Source organism: Pseudophryne corroboree, chromosome 5 (assembly GCF_028390025.1).
Source record: "Pseudophryne corroboree isolate aPseCor3 chromosome 5, aPseCor3.hap2, whole genome shotgun sequence".
Lineage (NCBI taxonomy): Eukaryota > Metazoa > Chordata > Amphibia > Anura > Myobatrachidae > Pseudophryne > Pseudophryne corroboree.
The window spans coordinates 633761975-633781720 of record NC_086448.1 but is presented as its reverse complement, the minus strand read 5'-3'; the positions used below and the strand labels follow the sequence as shown (position 1 = coordinate 633781720).

The following is a 19746-nucleotide window of genomic DNA, read 5'->3' as shown; positions in this document are numbered from 1 at the left end:
AATTTTCAGGGCCCTGACTACGTCCAGTAACTTGGAATCCTCCAAGTTCCTAGTAGCCGCAGGCACCACAATAGGCCGGTTCAAGTGAAACGCTGAAACCACCTTCGGGAGAAACTGAGGACGAGTCCTCAACTCTGCCCTATCCGTATGGAAAATCGGATAAGGGCTTTTATAGGACAAAGCCGCCAATTCTGACACACGCCTGGCCGAAGCCAGAGCCAACAGCATGACCACTTTCCACGTGAGATATTTCAAATCCACAGTCTTAAGTGGTTCAAACCAATGTGATTTCAGGAACTCCAAAACCACATTGAGATCCCAAGGTGCCACTGGGGGCACAAAAGGAGGCTGAATACGCAGAACTCCTTTGACAAAAGTCTGAACTTCAGGCAGTGAAGCCAGTTCTTTCTGGAAGAAAATCGACAGGGCCGAAATCTGGACTTTAATGGACCCCAATTTGAGGCCCAACGTCACCCCTGCTTGCAGGAAATGCAGGAATCGACCCAGTTGAAATTCCTCCGTTGGGGCCTTCCTGGCCTCACACCAAGCAACATATTTCCGCCAAATGCGGTGATAATGTTTTGCGGTGACATCCTTCCTGGCTTTGATCAGGGTAGGGATGACTTCCTCCGGAATGCCCTTTTCCTTCAGGATCCGGTGTTCAACCGCCATGCCGTCAAACGTAGCCGCGGTAAGTCTTGGAACAGACAGGGCCCCTGCTGCAGCAGGTCCTGTCTGAGCGGCAGAGGCCAAGGGTCCTCTGAAAGCATCTCTTGAAGTTCCGGGTACCAAGCTCTTCTTGGCCAATCCGGAACCACGAGTATAGTTTTCACTCCTCGCCTTCGTATTATTCTCAGTACCTTGGGAATGAGAGGCAGAGGAGGAAACACATAAACCGACTGGTACACCCACGGTGTTACTAGAGCGTCCACAGCGATCGCCTGAGGGTCCCTTGACCTGGCGCAATCCTGCTGAGGTAGTCTGCTTCCCAGTTGTCCACTCCCGGAATGAACACTGCTGTCAGTGCTAACACATGATTTTCCGCCCATCGGAGAATCCTTGTGGCTTCTGCCATTGCCATCCTGCTTCTTGTGCCGCCCTGTCTGTTTACATGGGCGACCGCCGTGATGTTGTCTGATTGGATCAGTACCGGCTGGTTCTGAAGCAGGGGCCTTGCTTGGCTTAGGGCATTGTAAATGGCCCTTAGCTCTAGAATATTTATGTGAAGCGAAATCTCCTGATTTGACCACAGTCCTTGGAAATTTCTTCCCTGTGTGACTGCGCCCCAGCCCCGAAGGCTGGCATCCGTGGTCACCAGGACCCAGTCCTGTATTCCGAATCTGCGGCCCTCTAGTAGATGAGCCCTCTGCAGCCACCACAGCAGCGATACCCTGGTCCTTGCCGACAGGGTTATCCGCTGTTGCATCTGGAGATGGGACCCGGACCATTTGTCCAACAGGTCCCACTGGAAAGTCCTTGCGTGGAACCTTCCGAATGGAATTGCTTCGTACGAAGCTACCATTTTTCCCAGGACTCGTGTGCATTGATGTACCGACACCTGTCCTGGTTTTAGGAGGTCTCTGACTAGAGATGACAACTCCTCGGCTTTTTCCACTGGAAGAAACACTTTTTTCTGGTCTGTGTCCAGAATCATTCCCAGGAACAGAAGACGTGTCGTCGGGACCAGCTGTGACTTTGGAATATTGAGAATCCAGCCGTGCTGTTGTAGCACTTCCCGAGAAAGTGCTACCCCCACTACCAACTGTTCCTTGGACCTCGCCTTTATCAGGGGATCGTCCAAGTACGGGATAATTAAAACTCCCTTCTTGCGAAGGAGTATCATCATTTCGGCCATTACCTTGGTAAATACCCTCGGTGCCGTGGATAACCCAAACGGCAGCGTCTGGAACTGATAATGACAGTCCTGTACCACAAATCTGAGGTACTCCTGGTGAGGAGGGTAAATGGGGACATGCAGGTACGCATCCTTGATGTCCATGGAGACCATGTAATCCCCCTCGTCCAGGCTCGCAATAACCGCCCTGAGCGATTCCATCTTGAACTTGAACCTTTTGATATAAGTGTTCAAGGATTTTAGATTTAAGATGGGTCTCACCGAACCGTCCGGTTTCGGTACACAAACATTGTGGAATAGTAACCCTTCCCTTGCTGAAGGAGGGGTACCTTGACAATCACTTGCTGTGAATACAGTTCTTGGATAGCCACCAACACTGCCTCCCTGGCAGAGGGAGTTGCTGGTAAGGCAGATTTTAGAAAACGGCGGGGGGGGGGGGGGGGGGGACGTCTCGAATTCCAGCCTGTACCCCTGAGATACTACTTGAAGGGCCCAGGGATCCACCTGTGAGAGAGCCCACTGTGTGCTGAAATTTCTGAGACGGGCCCCCACCGTACCCGGATCCGCCTGTGAAGCCCCAGCGTCATGCTGTGGACTTACAGGACGCGGGGGAGGACTTCTGCTCTTGGGAACTGGCTGTATGCTGCAGCTTTTTCCCTCTACCTTTGCCTCTCGGTAGAAAGGATGCGCCTCGAGCCCTCGTGATTATGGGGCCGAAAGGACTGTACTTGATAATACGGTGCCTTCTTTTGCTGTGGGGTAGCCTATGGCAAAAATGTCGATTTCCCAGCCGTAGCTGTGGAAACGAGGTCTGAAAGACCATCCCCAAACAGTTCCACCCCCTTATAAGGCAAAACTTCCATGTGCCTTTTTGAATCGGCATCACCTGACCACTGCCGAGTCCATAACCCCCTTCTGGCGGCGATGGACATTGCGCTTATTTTTTATGCCAGCCGGCAAATATCCCTCTGTGCATCACGCATGTATAAGACAGCGTCCTTTATATGCTCTACTGTCAGCAAAATAGTGTCCCTATCCAGGGTATCAATATTATCCGACAGGGAATCTGACCACGCAGCAGCAGCACTGCACATCCATGCTGATGCAATCGCTGGTCGCAATATAATGCCCGTGTGTGTATATATAGCTTTTAGGGTAGCCTCCTGCTTTCTATCAGCAGGATCCTTTAGGGCGGCCGTATCAGGAGACGGTAGTGCCACTTGTTTTGATAAACGTGTAAGCGCTTTATCTACCCTAGGGGACGTTTCCCAACGTGACCTATCCTCTGGCGGGAAAGGGTACGCTGCCAATAACCGTTTAGAAATTATCAATTTCTTATCGGGGGAAGTCCAGGCTTCCTCACACACCTCATTTAATTCCTCAGATGCAGGAAAAACTACTGGTAGTTTTTTCTCACCGAACATAATACCCTTTTTTGTGGTACCTGGGGTACTATCAGAAATGTGTAATACATTTTTCATTGCCTCAATCATGTAACGGGTGGACCTATTGGAGGGTACACTAGTCTCATCGTCGTCGACACTGGAGTCGGTATCCGTGTCGACATCTGTGTCTGCCATCTGAGGTAGCAGGCGTTTTAAAGCCCCTGATGACATTTGAGACGCTGGAACAGTCACAAGCTGAGTAGCCGGCTGTCCTATGTCGTCAAACCTTTTATGTAAGGAGCTGACACTGTCACGTAATTCCTTCCATAAGTCCATCCACACAGGTGTCGACCCCTCAGGGGGTGACAACACATTTACAGGCATTTGCTCTGCCTCCACATCATTTTCCTCATCATACATGTCGACACAGCGGTACCGACACACAGCACACACACAGGGAATGCTCTGACAGAGGACAGGACCCCACAAAGCCCTTTGGGGAGACAGAGGGAGAGTATGCCAGCACACACCAGAGCGCTATATACCACAGGGATATCACCTATAAAGAGTGTTTTCCCTTATAGCTGCATATATATATTATACTGCGCCTAAATTTGTGCCCCCCCTCTCTTTTTTACCCTTTCTGTAGTGCAGGACTGCAGGGGAGAGCCAGGGAGCGATCCTTCCAGCGGAGCTGTGAGGGAAAATGGCGCCAGTGTGCTGAGGGAGATGACTCCGCCCCTTTTTCGGCTGGCTTTCTCCCGCTTTTTGTGTTATTCTGACAGGGGTAATTTACACCTATATAGCCTCTGGGGCTATATATGGTGTCAGTTTTGCCAGCCAAGGTGTTAATATTGCTGCTCAGGGCGCCCCCCCCCCCCCCAGCGCCCTGCACCCATCAGTGACCGAAGTGTGTGGTGTGCATGAGGAGCAATGGCGCACAGCTGCAGTGCTGTGCGCTACCTTGGAGAAGACAGAAGTCTTCAGCCGCCGATTTTCCAGACCTTCTTGCTTCTGGCTCTGTAAGGGGGACGGCGGCGCGGCTCCGGGAACGGACGACGAGGTCGGGTCCTGTGTGCGATCCCTCTGGAGCTAATGGTGTCCAGTAGCCTAAGAAGCCCAAGCTACCACCACTTAGGTAGGTTCGCTTCTTCTCCCCTTAGTCCCTCGCTGCAGTGAGCCTGTTGCCAGCAGGTCTCACTGTAAAATAAAAAACCTAAACTATACTTTCTTTCTAGGAGCTCAGGAGAGCCCCTAGTGTGCATCAAGCTCGGCCGGGCACAGAAATCTAACTGAGGCTTGGAGGAGGGTCATAGGGGGAGGAGCCAGTGCACACCAGATAGACCTAAATCTTTCTTTAGATGTGCCCAGTCTCCTGCGGAGCCATCTATTCCCCCATGGTCCTTACGGAGTCCCCAGCATCCACTAGGACGTCAGAGAAATAGGATTTTAATACCTACCGGTAAATCCTTTTCTCTTAGTCCGTAGAGGATGCTGGGGATGCATCAAGAACCATGGGGTATAGACTGGATCCGCAGGAGACATGGGCACACTATAAGACTTTGAATGGGTGTGAACTGGCTCCTCCCTCTATGCCCCTCCTCCAGACACCAGTTATAGGAATTGTGCCCAGGGAGACGGACATTTCGAGGAAAAGGATTTAATTATTTTAAACTAAGGTGAGATACATACCAGCTCAAACCTCCAACACGCCGTACAACATGGTATTCAACAAACAACGCATGCAACGGCATGACCAACAACAGTCACAGATTGACTGAACTCAACGCAACATGAGCGTAACTATAGCCAAACTGCAGATACAGCCCGCATTGGGACGGACGCCCAGCATCCTCTACGGACTAAGAGAAAAGGATTAACCGGTAGGTATTAAAATCCTATTTCTCTAACGTCCTAAGTGGATGCTGGGGACTCCGTAAGGACCATGGGGAATAGCGGCTCCGCAGGAGACTGGGCACATCTAAAGAAAGCTTTAGGACTATCTGGTGTGCACTGGCTCCTCCCCCTATGACCCTCCTCCAAGCCTCAGTTAGATCTTTGTGCCCGAACGAGAAGGGTGCACACTAGGGGCTCTCCTGAGCTTCTTAGTGAAAGTTTTAGTTTAGGTTTTTTATTTTCAGTGAGACCTGCTGGCAACAGGCTCACTGCATCGAGGGACTAAGGGGAGAAGAAGCGAACTCACCTGCGTGCAGAGTGGATTGGGCTTCTTAGGCTACTGGACATTAGCTCCAGAGGGACGATCACAGGCCCAGCCTGGATGGGTCCCAGAGCCGCGCCGCCGGCCCCCTTACAGAGCCAGAAGGCAGAAGAGGTCCGGAAAATCGGCGTCAGAAGACGTCCTGTCTTCAACAAGGTAGCGCACAGCACTGCAGCTGTGCGCCATTGCTCTCAGCACACTTCACACTCCGGTCACTGAGGGTGCAGGGCGCTGGGGGGGGGGGGCGCCCTGAGACGCAATAAAAAACACCTTGGATGGCAAAAAATGCATCACATATAGCTCCTGGGCTATATGGATGCATTTAACCCCTGCCAGAATACATAGAAAAACGGGAGATAAGGCCGCCGATAAGGGGGCGGAGCCTATCTCCTCAGCACACTGGCGCCATTTTCCCTCACAGCTCCGTTGGAGGGAAGCTCCCTGTCTCTCCCCTGCAGTCACTACACTACAGAAAGGGTTAAAAAAGAGAGGGGGGGCACTAATTACGCGCAGTATTAAAGATACAGCAGCTATAAGGGGAAAAACACTTATATAAGGTTATCCCTGTATATATATAGCGCTCTGGTGTGTGCTGGCAAACTCTCCCTCTGTCTCCCCAAAGGGCTAGTGGGGTCCTGTCCTCTATCAGAGCATTCCCTGTGTGTGTGCTGTATGTCGGTACGTTTGTGTCGACATGTATGAGGAGAAAAATGATGTGGAGACGGAGCAGATTGCCTGTAATAGTGATGTCACCCCCTAGGGGGTCGACACCTGAGTGGATGAACTGTTGGAAGGAATTACGTGACAGTGTCAGCTCTGTATAAAAGACAGTGGTTGACATGAGACAGCTGGCTACTCAGCTTGGGCCTGTCCAGACGTCTCATAGGCCGTCAGGGGCTCTAAAGCGCCCGTTAACTCAGATGGCAGATATAGACGCCGACACGGATACTGACTCCAGTGTCGACGGTGAAGAGACAAATGTGACTTCCAGTAGGGCCACACGTTACATGATTGAGGCAATAAAAAATGTTTTACACATTTCTGATAATACGAGTACCACCAAAAAGGGGTATTATGTTCGGTGAGGAAAAACTACCTGTAGTTTTCCTGAATCTGAGAAATTAAATGAGGTGTGTGATGATGCGTGGTTTTCCCCCGATAACAACTGATAATTTCTAAAATGTTATTGGCATTATATCCTTTCCCGCCAGAGGTTAGGGTGCGTTGGGAAACACCCCCTAGGGTGGATAAAGCGCTCACACGCTTGTAAGGGCTCTACCCTCTCCTGAGATGGCCGCCCTTAAGGATCCTGCTGATAGAAAGCAGGAGGGTATCCTAAAATGTATTTACACACATACTGGTGTTATACTGCGACCAGCAATCGCCTCAGCCTGGATGTGCAGTGCTGGATTGGCGTGGTCGGATTCCCTGACTAAAAATATTGATACCCTAGATATGGACAGTATATTTTTGCCTATAGAGCATTTAAAAGATGCATTTCTATATATGCGTGATGCACAGCGGAATATTTGCCGACTGGCATCAAGTCTAAGTGCGTTGTCCATTTCTACCAGTAGAAGGTTATGGACACGTCAGTGGTCAGGTGATGCGTATTCCAAACGGCATTTGGAAGTATTGCCTTATTAAGGGGAGGAGTTATTTGGGGTCGGTCTTTCAGACCTGGTGGCCACGGCAACAGCTGGGAAATCCACGTTTGTACCCCAGGTCGCCTCTCAACATGAGAAGACGCCGTATTATCAGGCGCAGTCTTTTCGTGAACAAGAGGGAGAGGAAAAAGGCTGCAGAAATCAGCCAGTTCCCAGGAACAGAAACCCTCTCCCGCCTCTGCCAAGCCCTCAGTATGACGCTGGGGCTTTACAAGCAGAATCAGGCACGGTGGGGGGCCCGTCTCAATGAATTTCAGCGCGCAGTGGGCTCACTCGCAAGTAGACCCCTGGATCCTTCAGGTGATATCTCATGGGTACAAATTAGAATTCGAGACGTCTCCCCCTCGCCGTTTCCTAAAGTCGGCTTTACCGATGTCTCCTTCTGACAGGGAGACAGTTTTGGAAGCCATTCACAAGCTGTATTCCCAGCAGGTGATAATCAAGGTACCCCTCCTGCAACAGGGAACGGGGTATTATTCCACACTGTTGTGGTACCGAAGCCGGACGGCTCGGTGAGACCGATTCTAAATCTAAAATCTTTGAACACTTACATACAGAGGTTCAAATTCAACATTGAGTCACTCAGAGCAGTGATTGCGAACCTGGAAGAAGGGGACTACATGATGTCTCGGGACATCAAGGATGCTTACCTTCATGTCAAAATTTACACCTCTCATCAAGGGTACCTCAGGTTTATGGTACAGAACTGTCACTATCAGTTCAGACGCTGCCGTATGGATGGTCCACGGCACCCCGGGTCTTTACCAAGGTAATGGCCGAAATGATGATATTCCTTCGAAGGAAGGGAATTTTAGTTATCCCTTACTTGGACGATTCCCTGATAAGGGTAAGATCCAGGGAACAGTTGGAGGTCGGTGTAGCACTATCTCAGGTAGTGTTGCGGCAGCACGATTGGATTCTCAATATTCCAAAATCGCAGCTGGTTCCGACGACTTGTCTTCTGTTCCTAGGGATGATCCTGGACACAGTCCAGAAAAAGGTGTTTCTCCCGGAGGAGAAAGCCAGGGAGTTATCCGAGCTAGTCAGGAACCTCCTAAAACCGAGCCAAGTCTCAGTGCATCAATGCACAAGGGTTCTGGGTAAAATGGTGGCTTCCTACGAAGCAATCCCATTCGGCAGATTCCACGCAAGAACTTTCCAGTGGGACCTGCTGAACAAATGGTCCGGGTCGCATCTTCAGATGCATCAGCGGATAACCCTGTCACCAAGGACAAGGGTGTCCCTCCTGTGGTGGTTGCAGAGTGCTCATCTTCTAGAGGGCCGCAGATTCGGCATTCAGGACTGGGTCCTGGTGACCACGGATGCCAGCCTGCGAGGCTGGGGAGCAGTCACACAGGGAAGGAATATCCAGGGCTTATGGTCAAGCCTGGAGACATCACTTCACATAAATATCCTGAAGCTAAGGGCCATTTACAATGCTCTAAGCTTAGCAAGACCTCTGCTTCAAGGTCAGCCGGTGTTGATCCTGTCGGACAACATCACGGCAGTCACCCACGTAAACAGACAGGGTGGCACAAGAAGCAGGAGGGCAATGGCAGAAGCTGCAAGGATTCTTCGCTGGGCGGAAAATCATGTAATAGCACTGTCAGCAGTATTCATTCCGGGAGTGGACAACTGGGAAGCAGACTTCCTCAGCACGACCTCCACCCGGGAGAGTGGGGACTTCACCCAGAAGTCTTCCACATGATTATAAACCGTTGGGAAAAACTCGACAGGTATTGCGCCAGGTCAAGGGACCCTCAGGCAATAGCTGTAGACGCTCTGTTAACACCGTGGGTGTACCAGTCAGTGTATGTGTTCCCTCCTCTGCCTCTCATACCCAAGGTACTGAGATTGATAAGATGGAGAGGAGTAAGCACTATATTCGTGGCTCCGGATTGGCCAAGAAGGACTTGGTAACCGGAACTTCAAGAGATGCTCACGGAGGATCCGTGGCCTCTACCTCACAGAAGGGACCTGCTCCAGCAAGGACCCTGTCTGTTCCAAGACTTACCGCGGCTGCGTTTGACGGCATGGCGGTTGAACGCCGGATCCTGAAGGAAAAAGGCATTCCGGATGAAGTCATCCCTATCCTGATCAAAGCCAGAAAGGATGTAACCGCAAAACATTATCACCGCATTTGGCGAAAATATGTTGCGTGGTGCGAGGCCAGTAAGGCCCGACGGAGGAAATTCAACTGGGTCGATTCCTACATTTCCTGCAAACAGGAGTGTCTATGGGCCTGAAATTGGGGTCCATTAAGGTTCAAATTTCGGCCCTGTCAATTTTCTTCCAGAAAGAACTAGCTTCAGTCCCTGAAGTTCAGACGTTTGTAAAAGGGGTACTGCATATACAGCCTCCTTTTGTGCCTCCAGTGGCACTTTGGGATCTCAATGTAGTTTTTTGGGTTCCAAAAGTCACATTGGTTTGAACCACTTAAATCTGTGGAGTTAAAATATCTCACATGGAAAGTGGTCATGCTGTTGGCCCTGGCCTGGGCCAGGCGCGTGTCAGAATTGGCGGCTTTATCCTGTAAAAGCCCTTATCTGATTTTCCATTCGGACAGGACGGAATTGAGGACTCGTCCTCAGTTTCTCCCTAAGGTGGTTTCAGCGTTTCACCTGAACCAACCTATTGTGGTGCCTGCGGCTACTAGGGACTTGGAGGACTCCAAGTTGCTAGACGTTGTCAGGGCCCTGAAAATTTATGTTTCCAGGACGGCTGGAGTCAGGAAAACTGACTCGCTGTTTATCCTGTATGCACCCAACAAGCTGGGTGCTCCTGCTTCTAAGCAGACTATTGCTCGTTGGATTTGTAGTACAATTCAGCTTGCACATTCTGTGGCAGGCCTGCCACAGCCAAAAATCTGTAAATGCCCACTCCACAAGGAAGGTGGGCTCATCTTGGGCGGCTGCCCGAGGGGTCTCTGCTTTACAACTTTGCCGAGCAGCTACTTGGTCAGGAGCAAATACGTTTGTAAAATTCTACAAAATTGATACCCTGGCTGAGGAGGACCTGGAGTTCTCTCATTTGGTGCTGCAGAGTCATCCGCACTCTCCCGCCCGTTTGGGAGCTTTGGTATAATCCCCATGGTCCTTACGGAGTCCCCAGCATCCACTTAGGACGTTAGAGAAAATAAGAATTTACTTACCGATAATTCTATTTCTCGTAGTCCGTAGTGGATGCTGGGCGCCCATCCCAAGTGCGGATTGTCTGCAATACTGGTACATAGTTATTGTTACCAAAAAATCGGGTTATTGCTGTAGTGAGCCATCTTTTCTAGAAGCTCCTCTGTTATCATGCTGTTAACTGGGTTCAGATCACAAGTTGTACGGTGTGATTGGTGTGGCTGGTATGAGTCTTACCCGGGATTCAAGATCCTTCCTTATTGTGTACGCTCGTCCGGGCACAGTATCCTAACTGAGGCTTGGAGGAGGGTCATAGGGGGAGGAGCCAGTGCACACCAGATAGTCCTAAAGCTTTCTTTAGATGTGCCCAGTCTCCTGCGGAGCCGCTATTCCCCATGGTCCTTACGGAGTCCCCAGCATCCACTACGGACTACGAGAAATAGAATTATCGGTAAGTAAATTCTTATTTTTCTCATACGTCCTAGAGGATGCTGGGGATGCTTCAAGAACCATGGGGTCTATACCAAAGCTCTAGAACGAGCGGGAGAGTGCGGATGACTCTGCAGCACCGATTGACCAAACAAAAGGTCCTCCTCAGCCAGGGTATCAAACTTGTAAAACTTCGCAAAGGTGTTTGATCCCGACCAAGTAGCAGCTCGGCAAAGTTGTAACGCCGAGACTCCACGGGCAGCCGCCCAGGATGAGCCCACCTTTCTGGTAGAATGGGCTTTCACCGATTTCGTTAACGGCAATCCTGCTGTAGAATGAGCCTGCTGAATCGTATTACAAATCCAGTGCGCAATAGTCTGCTTAGAAGCAGAAGCCCCAATCTTGTTGGGAGCCCACAGGACAAACAGAGCCTCTGTTTTCCTAATCTGAGCCGTTCTGGCGACATAGATCTTCAAAGCTCTGACCACATCGAGAGACTTTGAATCCGCCAAGGCATCAGTAGCCACTGGCACCACAATAGGCTGGTTCACGTGAAATAACGAAACCACTTTCGGTAGAAATTGCTGACGAGTTCTCAACTCCGCTCTATCAGCATGGAAAATTAAATAGGGGCTTTTGTGAGACAAGGCCGCCAACTCAGACACTCGCTTTGCGGAGGCTAAGGCCAACAACATGACTACTTTCCAAGTAAGGAATTTTAACTCAACCTTGCGCAAAGGTTCAAACCAATGCGATTGCAGGAACTGCAACACCACATTAAGATCCCACGGTGCCACAGGAGGCACAAATGGAGGTTGGATGTGTAGCACGCCTTTCACGAAGGTCTGAACTTCTGGAAGGGAGGCCAATTCTTTCTGAAAAAAAGATCGACAAGGCCGAAATCTGTACTTTATAATGGAGCCTAACTTTAGGCTCGCATCCACACCTGCTTGTAGAAAATGGAGCAAACGCCCCAGGTGAAATTCTTCCGTAGGAGCCTTCTTGGATTCACACCAAGACACATTTTCTCCAAATACGGTGATAATGCTTTGCTGTTACTTCTTTCCTAGCCTGAAGAAGTGTGGGAATGACTTCACTTGGAATACCCTTTCGGGCTAGGATTTGGCGTTCAACCGCCACGCCGTCAAACGCAGCCGTGGTAAGTCCTGATACACGCATGGCCCCTGTTGTAACAGGTCCTCCTGAAGAGGAAGAGGCCAGGGATCTTCTATGAGCAACTCCTGAAGATCTGGATACCAGGCCCTTCTTGGCCAATCTGGAACAATGAGTATCGCCTGAACCCTTGTTTTTCTTATAATTCTTATCACCTTTGGAAAGAGTATAAGTGGAGGGAACACATATACCGCTGGAAACACGCACGGTGTTACTAAGGCGTCCACCGCTATTGCTTGAGGGTCCCTTGACCTGGAACAATATCTCTGAAGTTTCTTGTTGAGGCGGGACGCCATCACGTCTACTTGAGGAACTCCCCAACGACTTGTCACTTCTGCAAAGACCTCTTGATGAAGACCCCACTCTCCTGGATGGAGATCGTGTCTGCTGAGGACGTCTGCTTCCCTGTTGTCCACTCCTGGAATGAAGACTGCTGACAGAGCGCTGGCATGTCTTTCTGCCCAGCGAAGAATCTTCGTGGCCTCGGCCATCGCCGCTCTGCTCCTTGTTCCGCCTTGGTGGTTTATGTACGCCACTGCTGTCACGTTGTCTGACTGAATCAAGACAGGCAGACCTCGAAGAAGAAGATGTTCTGCTTGCAGGATGCCGTTGTAAATGGCCCTTAATTCCAGAATGTTTATGTGTAGACAAGCTTCCTGGCTTGACCACTTTCCCTGAACGTTTCTTCCCTGTGTGACTGCTCCCCAGCCTCGGAGGCTTGCATCTGTGGTCACCAGGATCCATACCCGAATCCCGAACCTGCGTCCCTCCAGAAGGTGAGAACTGTGCAGCCACCACAGAAGGGAGATTCTGGTCCTGGGAGATAGAATTATTTTCCGGTGCATGTCCAGGTGAGACCCGGACCACTGGTCCAACAGGTTCCACTAAAACACCCTGGCATGGAACCTGCCAAACAGAATGGCCTCGTAGGCCGCCACCATCTTCCCCAGCAACCAAGTGCATTGAAGAACTGACACCTTTGCTGGTTTCATAATCTGTTTTACCATGTTCTGTATTTCCAGAGCTTTTTCCACTGGAAGAAAAACTCTCTGTAATTCTGTATCCAGAATCATACCCAGGAACGACAGCCGTGTCGTCGGATCCAACAGTGATTTTGGCAAATTTAGGAGCTAACCATGTTTTTGCAGAATCGTCAGTGAAAGGGCAACATTTTTCAGAAACTGCTCCTTGCATCTCGCCTTTATGAGGAGATCGTCCAAGTACGGGATAATTGTGATTCCCTGCTCGCGCAGGAGAACCATCATTTCTGCCATCACTTTGGTGAAAATCCTCCGTGCCGTGGACAGACCAAACGGCAACGTCTGAAATTGGTAATGACAATCCTGAACAGCAAACCTCAGGTAAGCCTGATGTGGAGGATATATGGGGACATGCAAGTAGGCATCCTTTATGTCGACCGACACCATAAAATCCCCCTCCTCCAGAGTGGAGATCACTGCTCGGAGAGATTCCATCTTGAATTTGAATTTTTTTAGAAATAAATTTTAGGGATTTTTGGTTCAGAATCGGCCTGACTGAGCCATCTGGCTTCGGGGCCACGAACAGGCTCGAATAAAAACCTTCCCCCTGTTGTGCCGGGGGCACTGTAATAATTACTTGATTTTGACACAACTTTAGTATTGCAGCGCTTACTACCTCCCTTTCTAGAAGAGAAGCTGGCAAGGTTGATTTGAAAAATCGGTGAGGGGGCATGTCTTGAAACTCTAACCTGTATCCTTGGGTTACTATCTCTATTATCCAAGGATCCAGGTCCGAGTGCACCCAGACCTGACTGAAGAGTCGGAGACGTGCCCCCACCGGTGCGGACTCCCGCAGAGGAGCCCCAGCGTCATGCAGTGGATTTGGTAGAAGCTCTTGGGAACTTGCCACAGCCTGTGACCTTTTTCCCCTTCCTCTTCCCCTTGCAGCAAGGAAGGAGGACCCACGTCCTTTTTTGAATTTATTGGGCCGAAAGGACTGCATCTGATAGTGAGGTGATTTCTTCTGCTGTGCAGGAACATAAGGTAAAAATGAAGACTTACCCGCGGTAGCTGTAGATACCAGGACAGTGAGGCCGTCACCAAACAAGACCCTACTGTTAAACGGTAGAGACTCCATCGCCTTCTTAGAGTCAGCGTCAGCATTCCATTGATGAATCCACAATGCTCTCCTCGCTGAGACTTCCATGGCATCGGCCCTTGATCCCAAAAGGCCAATATCTCTTACAGCTTCTTTTAAATATGCTGCAGCATCCCTGATGTGACCCAGAGTCAAAAGCACGCTATCCCTGTCCAGGGTATCTACCTCAGATGACAAGTTATCTGCCCACTTTTCAATAGCGCTACTCACCCATGCTGAAGCAACGGCAGGCCTGAGTAGTGACCCTGTAGTGACATAAATGGATTTTAGTGTATTTTCCTGCTTACGATCCGCAGGATCTTTTAGGGCTGCCGTGTCAGGAGACGGAAGCGCCACCTTTTTGGATAGACGCGATAAAGCTTTGTCTACCGTGGGGATGGACTCCCACCTTTCCCTGTCCCCAGAGGGGAACGGATATGCCACTGAAATTCTTTTGGGAACCTGTATCTTCTTGTCAGGATTTTCCCAAGCCTTTTCAAAAAGCGCGTTCAGTTCATGAGAGGGAGGAAACGTTACCTCCTTTAAACATACAGACTCTAGTATCAGGAACAGCAGGGTCCTCAGTTATATGCAACACTTCTTTTATTGCCACAATCATGTACTGAATACTCTTAGCCAGTTTTGGATTTAATCTGGCATCACTATAGTCGACACTGGAATCAGAGTCCGTGTCGGTATATATATCATCTATCTGGGTAAATGCACGTTTCTGTGACCCCGAAGGGGTCTGGTCTTGTGACAAAGCATCCTCCATGGACTTCCTCCATGTCTGGTTCTTAGACTCAGATTTATCAAATCTCTTAGTCAACCGAGTCACATTTGCGTTTAAAACACTCAACATATTCATCCAAACATCCGTCGGCGGTGCAGACACAGCCACTCTCACAGTATTGTCTGTCCCCACTCCAGCCTCCTCCTGGGAAGAGCACTCAGACATGTCGACACACACACACGTACCGACACCCACAACCACACTGGGGCTATAGGAGACAGACCCACAACAAAGCCTGTAAGAGAGACATAGAGGGAGTTCTGCCAGCTCACAACCCAGCGCCTATCCCGGTACTGAAGCAAGTAAAAAGACTGCCCAGACCTGTTAGCGCTTTCTATATATATATATAAATTAGCACCAAATCACTTGTGCCCCCCCCCCCCGTTTTGCACCCTGTTACTTGTAGAGCAGTGTGGAGGTCAGGGCCAGCGTCTCTGCAGCTTCTGTGAAGAGAAAATGGCGCTGGTCAGAGCTGTGTGGGCTAAGCACCGCCCACTACATGGCGCGCTTCAGTCCCGCTTAAGTTAATATTTATACTGGCAGGGGTCCCTTAACTAGTGCCTAGGCACTGTTATCACTTATGCCAGTGCTGATTGAGGTGTCCATGCTGCCCAGGGCGCACCCCCTGCACCCTGCAGTGCCGTGTTATGTGTGGGAGCATGGCGCTGCGCGGTACCTCAACCGCCATGCGGTACCTCAACCGCCGTCTTCTGCCGTCACTGAAGTCTTCTGATCTTCTCATACTCACCCGGCTTCTGTCTTCTGGCTCTGTGAGGGAGGTGACGGCGTGGCTCCGGGAACAAGCAGCTAGGCGCACCAAGTGATCGAACCCTCTGGAGCTAATGGTGTCCAGTAGCCTAAGAAGCAGAGCCCTTGAACTCAGAGAAGTAGGTCTGCTTCTCTCCCCTCAGTGCCACGATGCAGGGAGCCTGTTGCCAGCAGGTCTCCCTGAAAATAATAAACCTAATAAAAGTCTTTTTCTGAGAAACTCTGGAGAGCTCCTCAGTGTGCATCCAGTCTCACTGGGCACAGAATCTAACTGGGGTCTGGAAAAGGGGCATAGAGGGAGGAGCCAGTTCACACCCATTCAAAGTCTTATAGTGTGCCCATGTCTCCTGCGAATCCTGTCTATACCCCATGGTTCTTGAAGCATCCCCAGCATCCTCTAGGACGTATGAGAAATAAAGGTTGCCTGAAAAGAAAGCCAAAACTAACATTTAAGGTAAAAAAAAAAAATTGGTGCAAACATCGATGGTCGGAACATTGTGACCATCAATGATCGGAACATTGCCACCATCGTGACTTCCTGCTTCAGATCCTCTCAGCAGCCCCTCAGGAAGTTTTTTTACATTTCCCCAGTGGCTGCTAGTGGTCTGTAGCCGTTGGGTAGGAGGTGCTGCCAGGCTGACCGATCAGCAGCATGGCAAGCACTAGGGGGGGATCAGGAATAGAGGGACCGGAAGTCCCCCTGAGAGCAGCAATTACATGAAGCGTCACTTCCTGCTGCTGCACAGTGAGCGTTCTGACTGGTCGCATCAGATGCAACCATGTCAGGGAAAGCCCAGCCTGGTGTGGTCGCATCTGATTCGACCATGCTAGCCAAGTGATTAAAAGTTGTTGCTTGACATGTGGATACATGGTGACTCCCCATCTATGTCTTTACTTTACGCCTTCCGTATGCACTGGCTGGAGGTTACCCCTCATAAAGAGGAGAACACAGAAAAAATTATTTCAACATTAGGAAGGTTTTATAGGGGATGGGTACAGGATCCTGGCGCTTACAATGCCGGTGGTCACATGACCAACACCAGCATCCCAAGGCTAAGAATTCAGGCACTTAGTGGTTAAGTGTGGTAACCCTGTATCTATAAATCATTTTTAACTTAAGGTTGGAAGAGCAAGCAATATTCTACCGTGTACTAAATGCAAATAAAATAAAAAATCAGGCAAGTCAGGGCAAACCGCAAATAATGTTCCGGGTTCCTTATTGCAGTCTAAGCAACATCCGGTGCTGTCGTCAGTATATTAACTTCTCATGGGGTGAGATTGGGAGGATGTCCACGTTTCATGTACGCATTTTGTATTACTAGATCATTACTTATGCGTTATCAGTTACACTGTTATATGAAAAGAAGCACATTACTAACCACAGTCTTACTGGTCCTCTGCACAGCGAGAATCTTATTTCCCAATGAAAACTTAATACACTTCACTTCTCCTTTGTCTTCCATTCTTGAGAGAGAACACAAAGCGATAATAATGGACAAAATGCTTTCAGACACAATTATATACTAAAACTACATATGAAACTAATGCAGGAGTTATTTATAAAATACAGTTCAGTATGTTATAGTAAAGGTAAGTCCCAATTGCTCCACTCTGCCTTTACATTGATTTATACATGAATGAGACATATTTTCAGCATTCAGCCTCCATTTAATTTAATATAAGTACTTCAGAGAACGGCGACCAGAGCAGTCGTGTAGCAGAGGTGACGTAATGGTGAAATCAACTGCTCAGGTGCAGCCTTAATCAGAGCTTTATGACCAACAGAGCTTCACCTGCAGCCCTAACCCTTAAACTGGCCATATGACAATTGACCATTTGCCCTGAAATCCCGAAGCACTGACAAAAACGATCATTCAGACAAATTGGTTAAATCAAATGGACTTAACCAACACGTCTGATTGACCATTTTTGTCAGTTTTCTGGCATTTCGGTGCAAATGGTCAATTGTCATTTGCTCCCATGCATTACCAGATTTTCATTCCAACCAGACAGATTGGACAATAAATCTTTAGGTGTAGGGCCAGCTTTAAGCCCCGTACACACGGTGCAATTTGTCCTTACGATTTCGACTATATAGGGGTGTATTCAATAACTGTCGGAAGCTGCCGTCTTGTCGGAAAGATGGCAGCTTCCGACAGTTTTAGGTCGGAAGGGGTTCCAACCTATTTATTACAGCCCCATTTTTTCCGACAAGTCGGGAAACCCGACTTGACGGAATGCACGCCGATCGGCGGCTTCTGCCGCGATCAGCGTGCATTGTCGGAAGCGGGACCAAACCAGACAGGTTTTAGCCCCGTTTCCGACAATCTCAATCCAACTTTAAAAAAAAAGTCGGATTGAGATGAGGGAGCTGAGAGCAGGAAGCAGGAGACGGAGGGAGCAGCGGGGAGAGCAGGAACCCAGCGGCAGCGTCCACCCGGCTCCAGCAAGTGAGGTCCCGCTTGCTGGAGCCGGGTGGACGCTGCCAAGAGCCTCCAGTTACGCTGCTCCCCCCATCTCCTCCCTACCTCCCCCCGTCCGCTCAATCTCCTCCGCCGCAGACATCCCCCCCCCCTCCCTGGCGCTGTCAGCGCACCCGCAGCCGCTGACAGCAGCAGCAGGTCAGGAAATCGGGAATGGCCAAATTCGTCAGTCGGATTTGGCCGCTCTCTGAATAGGGGTTGTCGGGTCCATTCCGACAACTGCATGTCGGAATGGACCCGACTCTTATTGAACATACCCCAGAGTCAAATTAGTAAACAAAGTTACTACAAATCGCACCATGTGTATGCTCTTGCGATGCTGATGCCTGCTCCCACAGGATCCGCATCGTAAGAAAATATAGACTGTGCAGGCAGGGTTAATATTGGCTAGATCGGAGGCTCATGCCTCCGGGCAGTTTCTAGCCGATATTGGCCATAAGCTGAAATCGCGCCGCGTGTACGCACCATCACTTAGCAGTGATGCGGAGTATGGTATACAGCAAACAGTAAGTGCTGGGAGCAACTGGAAGACATGGACCAGGAAGAAAGCTGGAGGATGCAGATGAGGACTCCGCGGATCACAGATTGCTCGAGGGCTACCCCGTTACCCATTAATGATGTGCTTATAATTTTGGATTCTTTGTTTTGCGATATAATACTTTCATAAAACAATGCAAATTAAAGATTTAATTTATAACAGCAATAATGTTTTATCATTGGAATACTATTACCTGAAAGAGATGGGAATCCTGTCTTCGGGACCCTTAACCACAACACCAATAGCTCCGCCAGACCGTACTGCAAATACCTTCACGAGAAGGACATTTATTATCATTATGCAAAAAAAGATTAGAAATGTCCATTTAAATATTACAAAATGGATTACAATGTTTTGTCACATGATCAAACATTAGGAAAAAAATATTATTTTTTGTTTCAATCTAATTTCGCACGCATGTAATTAATTGAAAAAACAAAAACAAAAATACACGGGTATATCCTGTAAATATTTCAGAGGTACAGACTGTAATACAATTTTGCCATTAATTTCCGTACATGTAACCTAGTCAGCGGTTTTATTGTTTTTATGAAAGGGACATAATGAAAGTCCACAGCGCGTTTTAGAGGATTAGGAGTCTGTCACCGTAAGGTTTCCCCAGATTACTAATCGATAAAAGGACTGCTCGTAGCACAACAACTGATTACAAATCCACTTTTATTATATTTGCACCCTCCGGGTTTTATATTTCTATTACATTGAACTAGGACAAAGGTATCTATTTTTACATTCAGTCTGAATAGCCTGATTCTTTAGTGCTGAGATAACTGTATTAACTAACTGGAGCATGTGTGTGTCATTAGCTTCCTAATTTACCATACAGTCTACTCTTTCACAATACACCAGCTCACAGAAGTGCTTGCATGTCTCATGTGCTAGTAGCAGGCACAGAACACAAGTCATTCATAAGCAATAAGAATAATCACTGAATCACACAGAAATTACCACATAGGTTATACCACCAATGAACAGGATCGGCTATCAATACATTGTTAACTCATACTTGCCTACTTTTGAAAAAGCATTTCAGGGAGATTGTGAAAGTAACACCTATCAGCGCGGACGTGTACTGCTACATCTGAGAGGTGTGTCCTAAACATGACTTACATCCAAATGTAAATGAGCCCCAAAGTAATGGTGTGTACATACGGTGAGATTTTTTCTTACGAT

At 49.0% G+C, this 19746-nt stretch overlaps 1 protein-coding gene across 2 annotated transcripts in view; it reads right to left on the bottom strand.

The window, feature by feature from the left end:
- RMC1 (regulator of MON1-CCZ1) overlaps positions 1-19746 on the bottom strand; it is a 204160-nt gene that overhangs the window by 157628 nt on the left and 26786 nt on the right. For both annotated transcript variants that reach the window (XM_063923596.1, XM_063923595.1), the window contains exons 2-3: positions 18749-18825; positions 16914-16998 (exon numbers count right to left, since the gene is read on the bottom strand). In XM_063923596.1, coding sequence (XP_063779666.1) covers positions 16914-16998; positions 18749-18825 — 162 coding nt within the window. The remainder of the gene's footprint in view (positions 1-16913; positions 16999-18748; positions 18826-19746) is intronic.